Source organism: Sylvia atricapilla, chromosome Z (genome assembly GCF_009819655.1).
Source record: "Sylvia atricapilla isolate bSylAtr1 chromosome Z, bSylAtr1.pri, whole genome shotgun sequence".
Classification (NCBI taxonomy): domain Eukaryota; kingdom Metazoa; phylum Chordata; class Aves; order Passeriformes; family Sylviidae; genus Sylvia; species Sylvia atricapilla.
This window is the reverse complement of record NC_089174.1, coordinates 50882944-50897894: the sequence shown is the minus strand read 5'-3', so window position 1 is coordinate 50897894 and position 14951 is coordinate 50882944. Positions and strand designations below refer to the sequence as shown.

The window sequence follows — 14951 nt, the reverse complement described above, 5'->3', positions numbered from 1 at the left end:
GTTTTTACTTGACATTCCAAAAGCAAACCATGGACTGGTTCCATGAACAAACCTCTCTGGAATTCATGTCAAATACTGCTATGTTCAAATACAATCTGCATGGCAGAGAGTTAAAGAAAAAAAAAAAAAAAGAATTTTAAAAGGGACAGGATAAGAGGACACAACCTCAAGTTGGCCCTGGGGATGTTCTTCCCTTAAAGAGCGATTAGACTTTGGAATGAGCTGCCCAGGGAAGTCATCCCTACAGGTGGATGAATGGACGTGGCACTCAGTGCCATGGTCTGGTTGATAGGGTTGTGTTGGGTCACAGGTTGGACTCCATGACCTTGGAGGTCTTTTCCAACCTGATTCTGTGACTCCTTCCCTTCCACTTGTGGATTTTTTTTTTTTTAACTGTTTAACAGGGATGCTGCCTGGAGTCCTCATAGCGCGGCCCCAGCGTGAAACCCTCGCGCTTCCTCCCGTCGCCAGGCGGATGCCCATGGCAGCAGCAAACACAGACAAGCGCCGCCGCACCGCCGCCTAAGTCTCCACACGCAAACCCCGACCCTTCCGCGGGCGGACACGGCCAGGGGGGCGGAGGCGCGGGAAGAAGGGAAGGGAAGGGAAGGGAAGGGAAGGGAAGGGAAGGGAAGGGAAGGGAAGGGAAGGGAAGGGCGGTGCGAGGAGAGGCGCGGGCGCCGTCGCGCTGTGCGAGCGTCACGAGCGGGGGGCGGAGGCGGCGTGGCCGCGCTGCGGGAAGGGCGGGCGGGGGAGAAGGAGCCGGCGCCCTCGGGCAGGTGAGTTGCGGGCAGGAGCCTAAGCCAAGGCCTCCCGGGCTGAGGCGGAGCATCGCCGCCGGGTGAGGGTGAGCCGGGGAGGCCATCCGTCCATTGTGGGAAAAGGAGGGCGGGAGAGCCCATTCCTGAGCCGTGGAGGGGGGAGCCGGGCAGCGGCGGGAGTGGGTCAGGCCATCCATGGCTCTTGGAGAAACCCGTCTCGACTGCTGTCACTGCGCTTAATTAATGCTGTCATTGAGTTATTAATTCACCGCAGCGTTGCTGCTCAGAGACCCATAGGTCCAGGGCGTAGCAATGACCCGGTCTCCTGTGGAAGTGTGACTGACTTCTCCTTCACGTTTCCTGCAGGATTCAGCATTCCCATCCCTCGGCTTCTCCTGGCTGAGCCAGAGCTCTTTGCCACTGCACTTACAGCCTGGCACCTTGATGGAAACAGATGTTGATGGTGGTCCGAGGTGACGTATGACTAAGGAGCAGGCCTCCTTTTTTGTTTTGCCACAGCTGCAGCCAACTTTGCCTGGCCTTGTATCTGGGATTTAAATTGCCTCTCCACAATCAGGTTTTTTTAAGTTAGAGCCTGAACTGGATTCTTCCAAGGCTTCAGCTTTTAATTACTATCAATTTTTTTTTTTTTTATGTGATTCTTAGGCGTAGTCTGACATACCTTGTCAGGAAGAAGTTCAGGTGGGAAAATGGGTGTATGACTCTAATTTTATATATATTACTTTCACTAGAATAGAAATTGCAAGAAATTATTACTACTTCTACTAACAGAAATTACTAGAATCTGAAAAAAAGGATTGATCACAACCCTTGGTATTTCAAGCCAAAAGTTTCAGTCAGAACAATATAAACTGCATAAGCAACACACATGCCATGTTCAACTTGTGCTAACAGTTGCTGTATTTATTAAGTTTCTAACAGATTAAATTCCAAGCTCTTATTTTAAGGGAGTATGTTTATCATATATTGTGTCTTGTTTTGCAGATATTTGTGGGGGTTAAAAGATTTGAACTCCAGCTGAATAAAACAAGGGCTGAAAATTGAAGGATGGCAGCAAATCCTTCAGGACAAGGTAGGTTTTAATCTAAGTATTCAAGGGAAAAGATTATGCAAAATATCAGTGAAGTCACCGTAACTGTATTTTTATGGAAAGGTGAAGAAAGGAGAGGTGGAAAGCAGTAGGATGGCAGCAATTCTTCTTGGACAAGGTACACACCCATTTAATGGTTGAAAAATGGTTCACACTGATGGCTGTGAAGCTCTGAATTACCGAGCATAGTGTTGTGCTTGGGGGACGTTAGGAAGTACCTACCATGCCTGGTACAGTGATCATTTCCTGAAGCTTATTTCAGACACTTCCTCGGCATTGAACATGGCTTGCAGCTGTTGCATTCAACATCAGAGAACAGCCAGAAGTCAAATACATGCCATTTCATGTTGGGAACAGCAAGACCCCAACAATAAGTATCTATCACAGGCAGCAAGTGGGCAGGCCTAGGAGAAAAAGCCTATTAAAACCATAATGGTAACTGTGATGAGATGTTCCTTTATACCAAGATGCATCTCAGTTGCATCCTTAAAATAATGAAAATCTTAAAAATGGTCCGTCTATCCAGGCAATACTTGTGCTTTAGAGGGGGCTGAGGGTCTGGGGGTGTCACCTGTAAATTTGAAGGAGGATCTTAAATCGCCCTCTAGAGGTGTTTTTTGGAAGCCTTGGGGGAACTCCGAGGCTTTTCTTGCGTGGAAGAGCTGGGGAACAACTCAGGTATGGCTCTTCCCTTACTTGGTTATGAGAAATGAATTCTGGGTTCAGTTTCCCAGCTAGTGGAGACTTTTTGCAGGTATGTGTTTGTGTCTACCTCAAGCAGTGCTGCAAACCTGGGTGTTGCTGGGTGGTACTTCAGAGGGTATCATATGAGTTGGTGTGGGTCCAAAACACAGATTTTACTTGCTACTTGATAACAATGAGGTAGTTTCTGGAATGCTAGTGAGATTTTGTGATATGTTGACAGGGGAGTACTGCAGATTGCAGAGCTGTCTGTTTGCAAGTTTTAACTCTGAGAAAGTTTTTGGAACATAATGGTAAATCTTGCTTTTATTCTGTGAATACTAAGTCAGCATCATTGCAAGGAATAAAGTGTTCTCACAGAGAGTTAAAAGCTGCTTTTTCTTAAATATGTTGGTTTACTGAGGAATGAGATTTTAGTGTCAGAATACCTTTTCTTCCCTCCCGACTCCAGAGTCTTATAATTTAATAGAGCCTGGAATCTCTTATATTTGAGATATCCTTTACAGAGTCATTAAACAAACCATGTAGTTAAATGAAAATCGTTTGCACTAAGTAGACAAGAAACACTATAAAGTTTAATTACCAAATAAGCCTATAAATAGTACACCTAGGAAAATTAGAAAGGAACAAGTAAATATAAACAACAGTTCAGGGCTTCTGTCTTGGCTAGATGCAGTCTTGTAGTGAAAAAGGACTGTGATAAACCTTACAATTTTAGCTTGGCTCATGGCACATATTGGATGAAAAGAATAGAAGTTTACTGAATTGCTCACTGGAAGGGTTATGGATGGTACCACTGACTCAGGCAGAGCTGTAAGGATGAATTAAACATTAGCCTTCTACACAGGTAGACTGTGATGGGAATTTTTTGTACCAAATTACTGCTTTTCCTTTGATTGGCATCACATATTTTCTTAGGAGTAAATTTGAGTTTTCCATTGATTACAGACTTGGGACTATAAATTTAAGATTTTATGGACCAGACTTTTATTCACTGGCTTATTTGAAAAGTTTGAGCTGCATATGAGTGCAGAAAAACCAAGAAGAATTCAACAAAAAGCCTTATTTCAGTTCATTAGTACCACATGGAACTGATGGCATGAGACTGACTACAGCATTTAAAAGCAACTGAAGATCTTCCTGCATGCTGTGCATTGCCCGTCAGATGAGCTCATTGACCAGAGTGATACACTTTGAGGGATGGAAATCAGCTTCTGAATTACAGCAAGTACTTCCAGGTGCTCAGGAATACGCTGCTCCTACCACAGTACTTCACACACAGTATTTAGGCAACGTGCATTCATCAGGCTGCTCTTGTGTAATGCTTTGCTTGTGTGCAGCAAGGCCAGAGCATATATTGTGTGTAACTGAATGAACTACTCTGTATGTGAGTCCTCCTAGAGGAATCCCTCTAACATGAGAGAAATGTAACTGCTCAAGACAGTTAGAAATCTCGTTTCATTCCCAAAGGTGGAAAAAATTGAGATTCTGCTTCAGCCAAGGCTGAACTGTTTAGAAAATAAGAGTTCTGGTATGTTGGAAGAAGAAGCTCTTGAAATATGAACAGAATTCTAAGTTTCAGGCTGTAGCAATTTTAGGGTCTCTTTATATCCTGAAAATTGTTTATGCTTTTGGCCTAAAGGTGTGTGGAGGCATTCACATAGCACAGTATAAGCAGCTAGATTTGGCACTCTGTTCACCGAATCTGGAAAGGAAGATTATGCTGTTCTGCATTGAATTACGTCATTATCTACACATTTTGCTCTTTCCCATCTGAGTCTGATCTGTGTGTAAGCCTAGTACTTGAGAACTTTGCAGCCATAAAGCTGCCAGTTACTTATATTCAGCTATATATGTAGCTGTTTTCTGCAGGCACAGACAAAATACTAATGTATTTTTAAGTAATTCAACTCAGTTTACTGAGTAACCAATACACCTTTTGTTTCATTGTCACACAAATTATATGAAAGCATATCCAGAGGTAAATTGTTACTGAGACTGTTGGCATGCAGCAGACTATTAGATATTGTTTTGAGATGCTAGTCATCATAGGCAAAGAGGAAATCAAAATTTAATTACTCTTTTTTTTTTTTGCAAGTGGTGTGTGTTTAATAAGGTCTTTAGCTTTTTAAGAGGGTGCTGCCTCACTTGATGAATGCTGACATTTTAGAAACGTGCACTTCAGTAAAAAAATTGCTTTAAATCCTTTCTGAATTGAGCAGGCAGGACAAAATGCAGTGCCTTTCAATGCTCAGAGCTTTGAGCTGACATTTTCTGAGTAAAAGTGTATCTTGGACACAAGGTAACAAAGGGCTATTGAGTGCTGTTACACAACTATGGACAAATGCCAAATAGTGCATCTTGGAAAAAACTTAAATGTGCCGTGAATTTGAAGCAACAAATCAAGGAAAAGATAATCAATAAAAAGCAAAAAATTAAAAATAGACAAAGGTAATGTTATTGCTTGCCATGTAGAATTAATTACATTAACTAACTGACATAGGTAACAGTTAGATAGGGTGGTGGATAAGATGTTGAGATTAGGTTGAAGAGAGAGGCTTTTTGTGAGCTCTTAAAGCTGCCAGTATCACTCAGCAAGGTTTCAGCTTTCTCTGTCTTTCTGCTTTTCATGTGCAGAAAATAGATGCAAGTAATCTTTCTGGTCCTGCACAGGTACAATGCTTGATGTCAGAAACAGAGGTGACAGAAGGGTTTAGATTTTAAATGTCCTGAATCTGCTACATTAGAGAGTAATCTGAGGATCTAGGTGCTCAGTTTGACATCTGACACTGCCACTAATCTGTTTAGCTGCCTTGAACAGGTCATTTTGTGTCAGGACTCATGTCAACAAAGCAGAGAAAAATATTGATATACTGCAGTATTCGAACTGTTCAAACTCAAAATATTAGTGCAACTCAGCCCAGTGAAGGGAAGTCTAAATTTAAAGCTCTACTAGTAAATTCTGTGTTTGAAAATCTGCACTTAATTTCACAGATGAGAATCTGATCTGTACTAAGGATGGCTTTTGATTTTTGCACGTCTATGTTTTTTACTACTAGAAATCAGAACAGACAAATCTGCAGATGAAAAATTACTCTTATTTATAATTGGAGTGGGAAACTTCTTTAGGGGTTTCAGGCTGGACTTTATGAAATCATTTTGGGTTCCGCAACAGGGAAGAATCTAAATTAAAGTCTTGCTTATATATTGCTAGATATAGTTAATTACTTTCTAAGGGTGCTAGAATTTCTCTGTAGAAAGGATTTGTCATGTTCCACCCCCTCCACTGTTAACTTTTAAATGAACAGGCTTTACTTTGCATGTTGAATAAGTTTACCTGCAGGAACATCACATTGCTCAGCTGAAGAGTACTAACATGTATATGTTGAATGTGCTGCTCCTTTTTTTTAAAAACTTTTCCTCCTTACCAATAACAAACTCTCTTAAACAACTTTTTCAGCACAGCAGGTTGCTGATCGTCACTGTCTGAACTCTAGTGCAAAATACTACTTTAAAAAACCCAACCAAGAAACAATCAAACAAAAAAAAAAAAACCACCACAAATCTCTTCATAGAGGTATAAGAAAAAAAAATATTTGGGATTCTTCTGAATACTTCTAGAGTTTCTTCCACAAAGTACTGTAACAAGACTTAAAATAGAAGACAGAATCTTCTGTAGTTTCTCATCACAATTTAAAAACAGCATTTAAAATGTGTCAGGCTTTTCTGAATCATACCATCTGCTTCATGATAAATTTAAGCATATTTAATCTTTATTTTTTTAGATCACAAACATATATTAAAAAATGGTCTCCTTTTCCTTTCCTTAATCATAATGTCTTCTGAATTCCAAGGATGCGTTTAAATTTATGCAGTTCAGGATAAGCAAGCAGTATTGGAAGGGTGCTGAGTAATATGTCAAGTATAAAGGGTTTTGGATTAAAATTTTGTAGAATGAGCATACAAATATGGTTGTTTTAGATCAGACCCTCTAAGAGATGATTCAGTCATCCTATCCACACATTGTCTCCAGAAGTTACAAGAAAGTAAAATCTGGACTAGCTACAGCTCAGAAATATTAAATCCTAGCTTGTTGGCAAGATTTGTCAGACTTTGTATGTCAGCTGTGTTTTAAAATTTCAGATTCGTTGCAAGTGCAAAGTTTTTTTAAAAAAGAGACAGTGTACAATTCCTGAAGAGCAGAGAAGCATCAAAGGCCTGAATCAATACTCCTGTCAAGCAGAGTTTAAGCGGAGCTAATGCCACATAGGAAGTAGAGATTAGTGGACAGAAAAATACCAGTTAATTAAATGTAACTGAAAGTCTCATTAGCAAATGTTGAAAATTTTGTGGATGATCTTACATAAAACCATAGTACAATATAATAAAAAGATTCTGCTCCTTTTGAGAACTCTTTAGACATAGAAGTTTATGAGTGTGTATGTTAGTCATGGTAGAAGAGAAAGATGAGAGACTGATAGCAAGGCAGTACAGATTTTTGTGCAAATTGTTATTTGGAGTTGAAGGTTTCTCTCTGGTAATTGTCTACTTCATTAAGCCATGCAGATGAAAGGAATTCTGGATTAAGTAATTGAGCGTCAGCACAAGGTCTGTCAGAGAGGATGAACTTTGCAGCTTCTGAAAACAAATCATTTTACCTTGACATGCTAATACTCTCCTTAAGAGTTAGCATGTGTGGCCTTCCAAATGTTTTGTGGGCTACCATGTTTTAGTGCTGTCACTAAAACAGTTTTTGGGGCAGGAGCACAGCACACAGTAATTTCCAGTGGGAATCTTAATTTTTTTTGTGTGGAGAAAATAAAGGAGAACTTGACTTCTACAGATTTTTTTTTAATGATGTTGTCAGAGCTTGTTGTTTAGAGAACAGCAGCAAATCAGAGATTCAAAAAGTGTGTATTTCTGACAGGAGTGTCCTGGGTGGCATAGAGGTTTGTAAGAGTCATCTGCGGAGCTGTTGTCCTCAGCTGTGCTGTTTAGGCACAGCTGGGCAACTGCAGGGACTTGTACATCTGGTTTGTTTGGGGGCTGCAGTGAGGTCCTTCATTTTATGAGTCCTGTGTAGTTACAGGAGATTTGCTATGCTTGCGTTTAGAAGGAAACTTTGAAAATAAATACATGGCAGCTATTTTGGGTGTTTTTGCAATTCTCTCAAGTCATGCTATTTCCTGACCCTTTCTCTAGTATTCAAGAAAGAATTATGAAAGCAAATGGAGGCCATGTTCTTATATTGTGTACAGACAGTTTAATAGTTTAATTTTGCTTCTTTATTCCAGCATTTGCTCACACTCAGAATAAGGGTAGTTTGCTTAGGACACAGTATATTTAAACTTTTCTACATAGATTGAATGAAAGATGTTTGTATAAACACATGTGCAAGCTTAGTGATTTACCCATTCTTATGTGTTATATATAATGCTGTGTTACAGTTTGAGTTCACTGACATGAGAAATTAAGCCCTGTACGTATATTATTCCATTGTTATTGTTGAGTTGAACGTTCAGTGACTGCATTTTAAATTTACAACCTGGTAAGTTTACTTCTTGTTTTGGAAGGTAGTTATTTAATCATAAACCTTGATTGTAGCTCCAGAGCTGGCTTGGGAAGGGGTAGGAGCTAACTTGAGTTAAAAGCCTCTGTTTTAAAACATATTGATATGCACATAGCTTATGGAAGCTATTGCATGCTGAAAAAATGAAGCCTATTTAATAACAGTCTTTTCAAATGGGTACAAAACTTTGAAGTTCAGTGTATTCATCTTAGAGTAATTTTCTACAGGGACTTCTAATTCTGCAAGATTAGAGTTGGGCCACAGAAGTCAAATAAATATCTCTAATATTTTTCTGTCATTCTCACCAGGTTTCCAGAATAAAAATAGGGTTGCAATCCTGGCAGAACTAGACAAGGAGAAGAGAAAGTTACTTATGCAAAACCAGTCTTCCACAAATCACCCTGGAGCCAGGTATTTTATGTTCTTAGACATGTTTGGACATCACTGATTACATCAAGGAAAAAAGCCAAACAGCTATTGAGCTCTAAACTTATATAAATACTTAACATAAATGTTTTCTGACCATCCTTAATAACAAGGCAGAGGGACATTGCTCTTTAGGAACATTTTAGTATTTAAAATTGTTTACATAGCATGAATTTTGGCTTATATTATTCCCATGTGAGAATGAGAGGAGTAGATATGCTTACTCAAATGTATTAAAGTCTACCATAAAGAAAAATCAGGAAGCAGACACTGAGAAAACATTTAATTATTAAGCTGAAATGCTCTGGGGAGTAGAAGTAGCAGACCATTAGGTTCATGATTCTGTGTGCTTTGAGAAGAACAGTTGCAGCAGGAGTGAGTTGTTCTTGAAACTCCCTATGTGCAGGACAAAGCCAGTTCATGTTACAGCAGATAATCCTATAAAAGATGCTGTGTTGTAGGGATGATTCTACACCATAAAGTGTAATAGTCTAATCTGAGTTGAAGGGCTGTTAGTGGGATTTCTTGAATACATGACAAGAAGTCCTAAATTTTGTCCTAATTTTGTCCTAAATCAGTAACTAGAAAATCACACAATAATTTATGTGGAGAAATTGAGATCCCTAAACTTTGGTGTTAGTGTGAAGTGAATGTAGTGCCACATTCTAGGCACAGTGTAACCCACAACACCTCTACAAGAGTCAAATACTCTGACTACAGTCTAAGGGCTGCCTGTGTCCTTTTTTCAAAGAGATTCCATGGCATGGAATTCCTTTTAATTCCTTCATAATGTCAAAAAACATGCAGAATACTTGAAATTGCCTGTTGTAGACTTCTGAGTGAGGTAAGAAGTTATTACAAATAACTGTATGTGGTTATTACTTGAGCAAAATTGTTGGAAAGAAAATCAGAATATCAAACTGTTATGTACAACTCCTGACTCCCGGCAACAGTGTTTCTGTTCTTCGTTATAAGTCCAACAGAGCTTCAGGGAGTGTTTTGTACGCCCTTTTTTTCTTTAAGGAAATATAACACTGTATTCTGGTGAGCAGAATTAGAATTTTCTAGTTTTGAAGGTGCACATGGGTGGAACCTACAATGCAGTAATCAGACTCCGCTTTGGCATGGTGGGTTGATGTGTAATTTTTTGAGAAGCTGACAGTTTTTTGATGTTGTGCCAAACGTCTTGGATCACACTGTTGTCAGAATTGAGGTTATAAAAATTGTGCAAACTTGACCAAAAGAGCTTGATGCACACCAGTGGTAGGATGAATGAGTTAACTGATTTCCAGCTTCGACATGTGAAAATCCTGTATCCAAGAACAGAAGACCTCTTTTGAAAAATGTCAGCTTATGGTGGAGCCTTAAGTATATCTGCAGAAATAATATTGAAAAGTTAGAAGGCATAGAAATCCAAATTAAATACCTCCAAAATCACTGAAAATATTCTGCTTTAAATAAACTGAGTAGTACTCTTCAGCAGTGAAACTTACCCTAATACTTGCCATAAGCAAAAATTTTTCTGAATTGTTAAGCTTTTGTTATGGGTTTAGGCATAGATTTGGCTGCAGATCTTTTCATGAGCATGGCTGCTTCTCAAAAACAGATTTACTAAATCAGCTGTCAACACTGAAACTGCTGGTAAAATTGACTTGATGAATTTGCTTGGAATTCTTGTTATTTGTACTTTTGTCTCTGTGGTGGGTTTTCAGCAGCAGCCTCCAGTGACAATTTCAGAGGTAGTTGAGAATTGTCTTGTGATACAGTTCTAATGGCAGCCCTCACCTGATTTCCATGTTACTTATATAGAGCTGGGGGTGCTTTTTATGTCTTTTTTTTTTTTTTGGTTTAAGAAGGCAGACAAGTCCTAAGGTATAAAAGACGAGAAAAATCGTTAGTAAATTTTAATTTGAAACCTTATGCTGCACTGAGATAACTAAGCTAAATCAGTTTTAGGTACTCCAAGCTGTTATCAAGGGATCATTATTTCAGTTAACATCAATAGGAAGCTGCTTTATCATAGGTCATGAATTGCTTCCCTCTCACCTAGGACTTGCTCTTATACTCAAGTCTGTAGAGCTCTTGTTTGTCACGGTTATTTAGAGCAGTCACTTGGTGACTGAGTAGTGGTGAAAGCACAAAGCTGCTTTAGAAATTCCTTGCATTGTCTAACACTACACCCCAGTGGTTTCATTGACTTCAGTGGGACTCAACCCATGGGCAAAATCCACAATAGGCTTCACGTTTAATTTGGCAGGAATTGTTTATGATGGCTTAAATGATACAGCTGTGGTCGCTCTATCTACCTTTTTTTCTTTTGATTTTATAAATAGTAATTCTACACACTGATAATTGTCAAGCCATGATTGAAATGAGAGCTTGGGAAGTCCTGGTATCCATGGCTAGAATGGCAAGAACACATGTTTTGGCTGTGGTCTGTGTCATACCATCTTGTTCTTTCTTTCAGCATTGCACTTGCAAGATCACCTCTGAATAAGGATTTCCGTGATCATGCTGAGCAACAGCACATTGCAGCACAGCAGAAGGCTGCACTGCAGGTGAGCTGATACAGTCAGAGTTCAGCTTGGCTCTATTTTAGTTGTGCATCCTTTCAGAGAGCAGCCCTGCTCCTAGAGATATTGAAAAGCCGCTTTTAGGGATTAGGTATCTCACATTTCTGTATTTGTCATAAGTGAAGTCTCTTTTATTGTGATGAAATATGCCCTTGGGCGTGGAGGGCTCCACCCAGCCCCACAGCCATCTCTTTGTGTTTTTGTTGAACTCCCTGAGCTCAGATAGCTCTCCTTGGCCTGCTGGCCCTGCTGTTGCAGTTCACTGTGCCAGTTAGCCTTGATCACTCCAAGGACACATTGCAGGCTCAGGGCTAATTTGACATTCACCAGGGCTCTTCGCCAGTGGCAGAGGGAGGGCATATGCAGAACATCTGACTTGCTGGAGTCCAGCCTTTGAACTGGGAAGGGGTATGTAGGATTTCACAAAGGTGTTTGTAAGCCATACGGCAGCTGTCTCCCTAAGGTGAGCAAGCATATGTATATCACATGAGCAGAATCCTGGTATCCCATGTTTGGGAGTGTGTCTGGTGGTACTCCGTGTAGCAGCTGTCATAAACCAAGGCTTGCAGGCTGGTTATGGAAGGAAGGGGAAGTGGAAACATGGAGTCTAGGCAAAGAGGAGCAATCAGGGGTTGATTTGCCCCACCTCCATGGGGTTGGCTTAAAAGAGCAGCATAAAATGTCCAAGTTAATTGTCTTGATGGGCCCTGTTCTGATGTGGCTGATGTGAAATGCTGGGTTTGAATTTGACTATCAGAATTAAGGAGCAAACTGGGAGAAATAAATAATTATTGCTGCACAAACCATGAAACCTTAAATCATGTCAGTACTGCAGGGAGTTATGCTTTAACAAATGCTTTTCTCTTTCCAGCACGCACATGCACATTCCTCAGGATACTTCATAACTCAAGACTCTGCATTTGGAAATCTTATTCTTCCTGTCTTACCTCGACTTGAGGCAGAATGAGGAATGTTGTTTGCCTCAGAAATTCAAGATCTGCTTTTTGTCCATAGCAGGACCTATCTGACCTTTTAATTTCTTTATGTATCTTAAAACCTACTTTTTTCTGGGTTTTTGCAAATGCTATTCCAGAGTGTGAGCTCTAGTGATGGGGAAGTAGTGTTGGAATTTTTTTATCCTGTATTTCTGTTCCTCTGTTGGGTCAAAGTCAAGTGCAACACTTTTCTTGGAGTTTGAAGTGCACGGAGTTTACTCTTCCGTGTTTCAGTGCTTCCTTTAAATAAATATCCAAACCAGAGTCACCAAGTGATGCACAATCTGTCAGCATTTGTGTTTCTTCTTATTATCTACAGGCATTATTTTTGTTATGAATATTGAAAATTATTTCTGTCCATCAAAACAGACATGAATTTATCAAATGCATCAGCCAGTCTTCCTCTCCCACCCTCTCCTATGCAGGAACATTTCTAGTGTACTGTGCCATTGTAGTATCATCTTGTCTGAAGTCCCTAGTAACAGTGTGCCTGCCTCTTACCTTGTTTTGTGAAATACAAAAATGCATTAAAATGGGAAAAAACAAGCATTTCTTACAGTCTTTTTACAGACAAAATGTCGAAAGTTCTCTGGATATTTCAAATGGAAAGTGTTCTGAAAAGACAATTCCATTTAAAAGGTCAAATTTTTCTAGTCATGCCTTTTTCAAGACTCAGTGTGTTTTATTTTTGTCCACTTTTTTGTTGGTGTTTTTATCCGTGGTAAACAATTGCAGGTTCCTGCAGAAAGAAAATCTGTTGATCTGTTCACTTAGAGTGAAAAATTGTCCTTACATAGACTTTCTTGTATCTCCACAGCTTTGCTCATACAGTTATGCTACCACATTGATTGCTTTGCCTGTGGAGGCAAGTTTGACAGAACAGAAAAGAACAGGGAAACTTATGTGATAATGATAAATCAGAAAGCATCTGTTAAACTAGTGCCTATTTGAAGCAGCTCTGTCCTATGCAGAAACTTAGTTGTCCCATGAAATTTCCAGGGTTGTAGTTGAATTTCCTTAGGGACATCTAGAGTATTCTTTTTCTATATGCAGGAGATTGCCTGAAAGCAGTAAGCACTACTGAATTATGTGTTCATATTTCACTGTTAATGTTTGCAGTAATCATGAATACAGAACAATTACCAAGAGATGGATGTAGGTATGAGGAAAATGCCACTGATTTCATATATCTCAGCTGTGTACAGACCTTTGCAGAAACTGGAGCATACAGAAACATTTCCAGGAATGAGAATCTTCTGGACCCAGCCTCATAGAGCTTAAAGATGTGCAATTTTAACAAGAGCTATTCATACCATATGCTTTTTTTCTGCATTCTGATGGTGGTTTTTGTGGGCAGTGGAGAAAGAACTAGCTTCTATTTCCAGTGGTTGGCTCTGTGTAGCATTTTTTTTCTAATTACCAAGACTGCACATGAAATTACCATATGAAGTTGTCCTGACTATTCATTATTCTGCAATGTGAACTGCTTATCTCAGATGCTTTGAAGAAAAAGATCAAATAGTGTAGAAGAGCCAGCTATGAATCTGTCCAACCTGGAAACACACAAAGACAAAAGTGTTTAAGCAGATGCAGCAGAGAGCATGGATTTTATATTCGAGTTGAATTTAACATTAAAGGAGCTCTGTGCTAAAATTTGAACTACAGAATCTGTCAATGTAGTGGTACAGATTGCAAAGGATCCAGGCAATGCAACAGTAATCATCCTTCTCCATTGGAAAGTTACAGTTGCTCCACTGAAGGAGTTCAACACTTCTTGGCTGTGTTGTTTTCACCTTAGGCATTGAAGGATCTGCTTTTGGAAGTTCAGGAACTGAGCTAAAGAATTAAGGTATTCAAATGGGGAGGGGGGAACAAATACAGCTGTTGTGATATTTTTAAGTTAAGATGTATCAGATTATTCCTTGCAATTGTGAGAGTCTTGGTGATATATGTAGATAGGATTAACTGTCAAACACACAAATTACATATAAGGAAGCACCTATCTGAGAAATGACAGACTTGAGCAACTACTGTCAGATGCATCAGTTAGTCTTGACACTCTTTCTTTCCTACAATTAATCAGTGTTGAACACATTAATCTCTACAGTAACTTCAGCAAAATCCTTTCTCCTCTTGGAATAGCAATCATTGCTAGTTAGAATACATGTGAACCAGGAAGTGTCCAGGATGTCTTGCTTCTGGCAGTAACCACTAATTGGATCACATGAAAACTGAAATCTTGTAATATAGTGCTGACCTATATAACTCAACACACATGACTCAAGTAATTTTATTTTATTTGCTACGATAGAACTTGGCCTTTGCACTTGCCACAGGTTGGTGTAGAGTGTGTCAGGGCTGAATGGTGGGGTGGAAGTAGCTCATATACTGGGGTAACGAGCCATGAGGTCGGATTTTCTAAGTGATGGCAGTGTTGTATTCTCACAAGAACAGATGAGGTAAAGGGGTCAAAGATGTACTGAAGCACTAAAACAGCTGAACCACACCTTGTTTCTTAGCTCTGTCATTTTTTCCTTCCACTGGACAAGTTTTCTCTTCACATCTTTGTTTTCCAAAATCACCCACCATTTCCCCACCACTGTAAGCTCTGGAAAATGCTCTGGTTTAACACAAGAAACTTGGCCTGTAAAACCATGTGTGATTTCCTACCATATGTGCTCTTAATCTCCCTTTTTCCTTGGTATTTTCATTCTGCTTAGCTGCTAGAAGCACTGGTATGAAACTGATCAATAGTACCTGATGTTGTATTGAACTTCATATCAGAACACAAAATAATCCTTGAAATGCGATAGT

The 14951-nt window shown here is 39.6% G+C and overlaps 1 protein-coding gene across 1 annotated transcript; it reads left to right on the top strand.

The window, feature by feature from the left end:
* The first annotated feature begins 725 nt into the window (after positions 1 to 725).
* INIP (INTS3 and NABP interacting protein) lies at positions 726 to 12410 on the top strand. The gene is made up of 6 exons (XM_066338404.1): positions 726 to 779; positions 1128 to 1234; positions 1767 to 1854; positions 8452 to 8554; positions 11037 to 11127; positions 12014 to 12410. The coding sequence occupies exons 3-6, from the start codon at positions 1830 to 1832 to the stop codon at positions 12107 to 12109; spliced, it is 315 nt and encodes a 104-aa protein (XP_066194501.1). The 5' UTR covers positions 726 to 779; positions 1128 to 1234; positions 1767 to 1829; the 3' UTR covers positions 12110 to 12410.
* The last annotated feature ends 2541 nt before the right edge of the window (positions 12411 to 14951 follow it).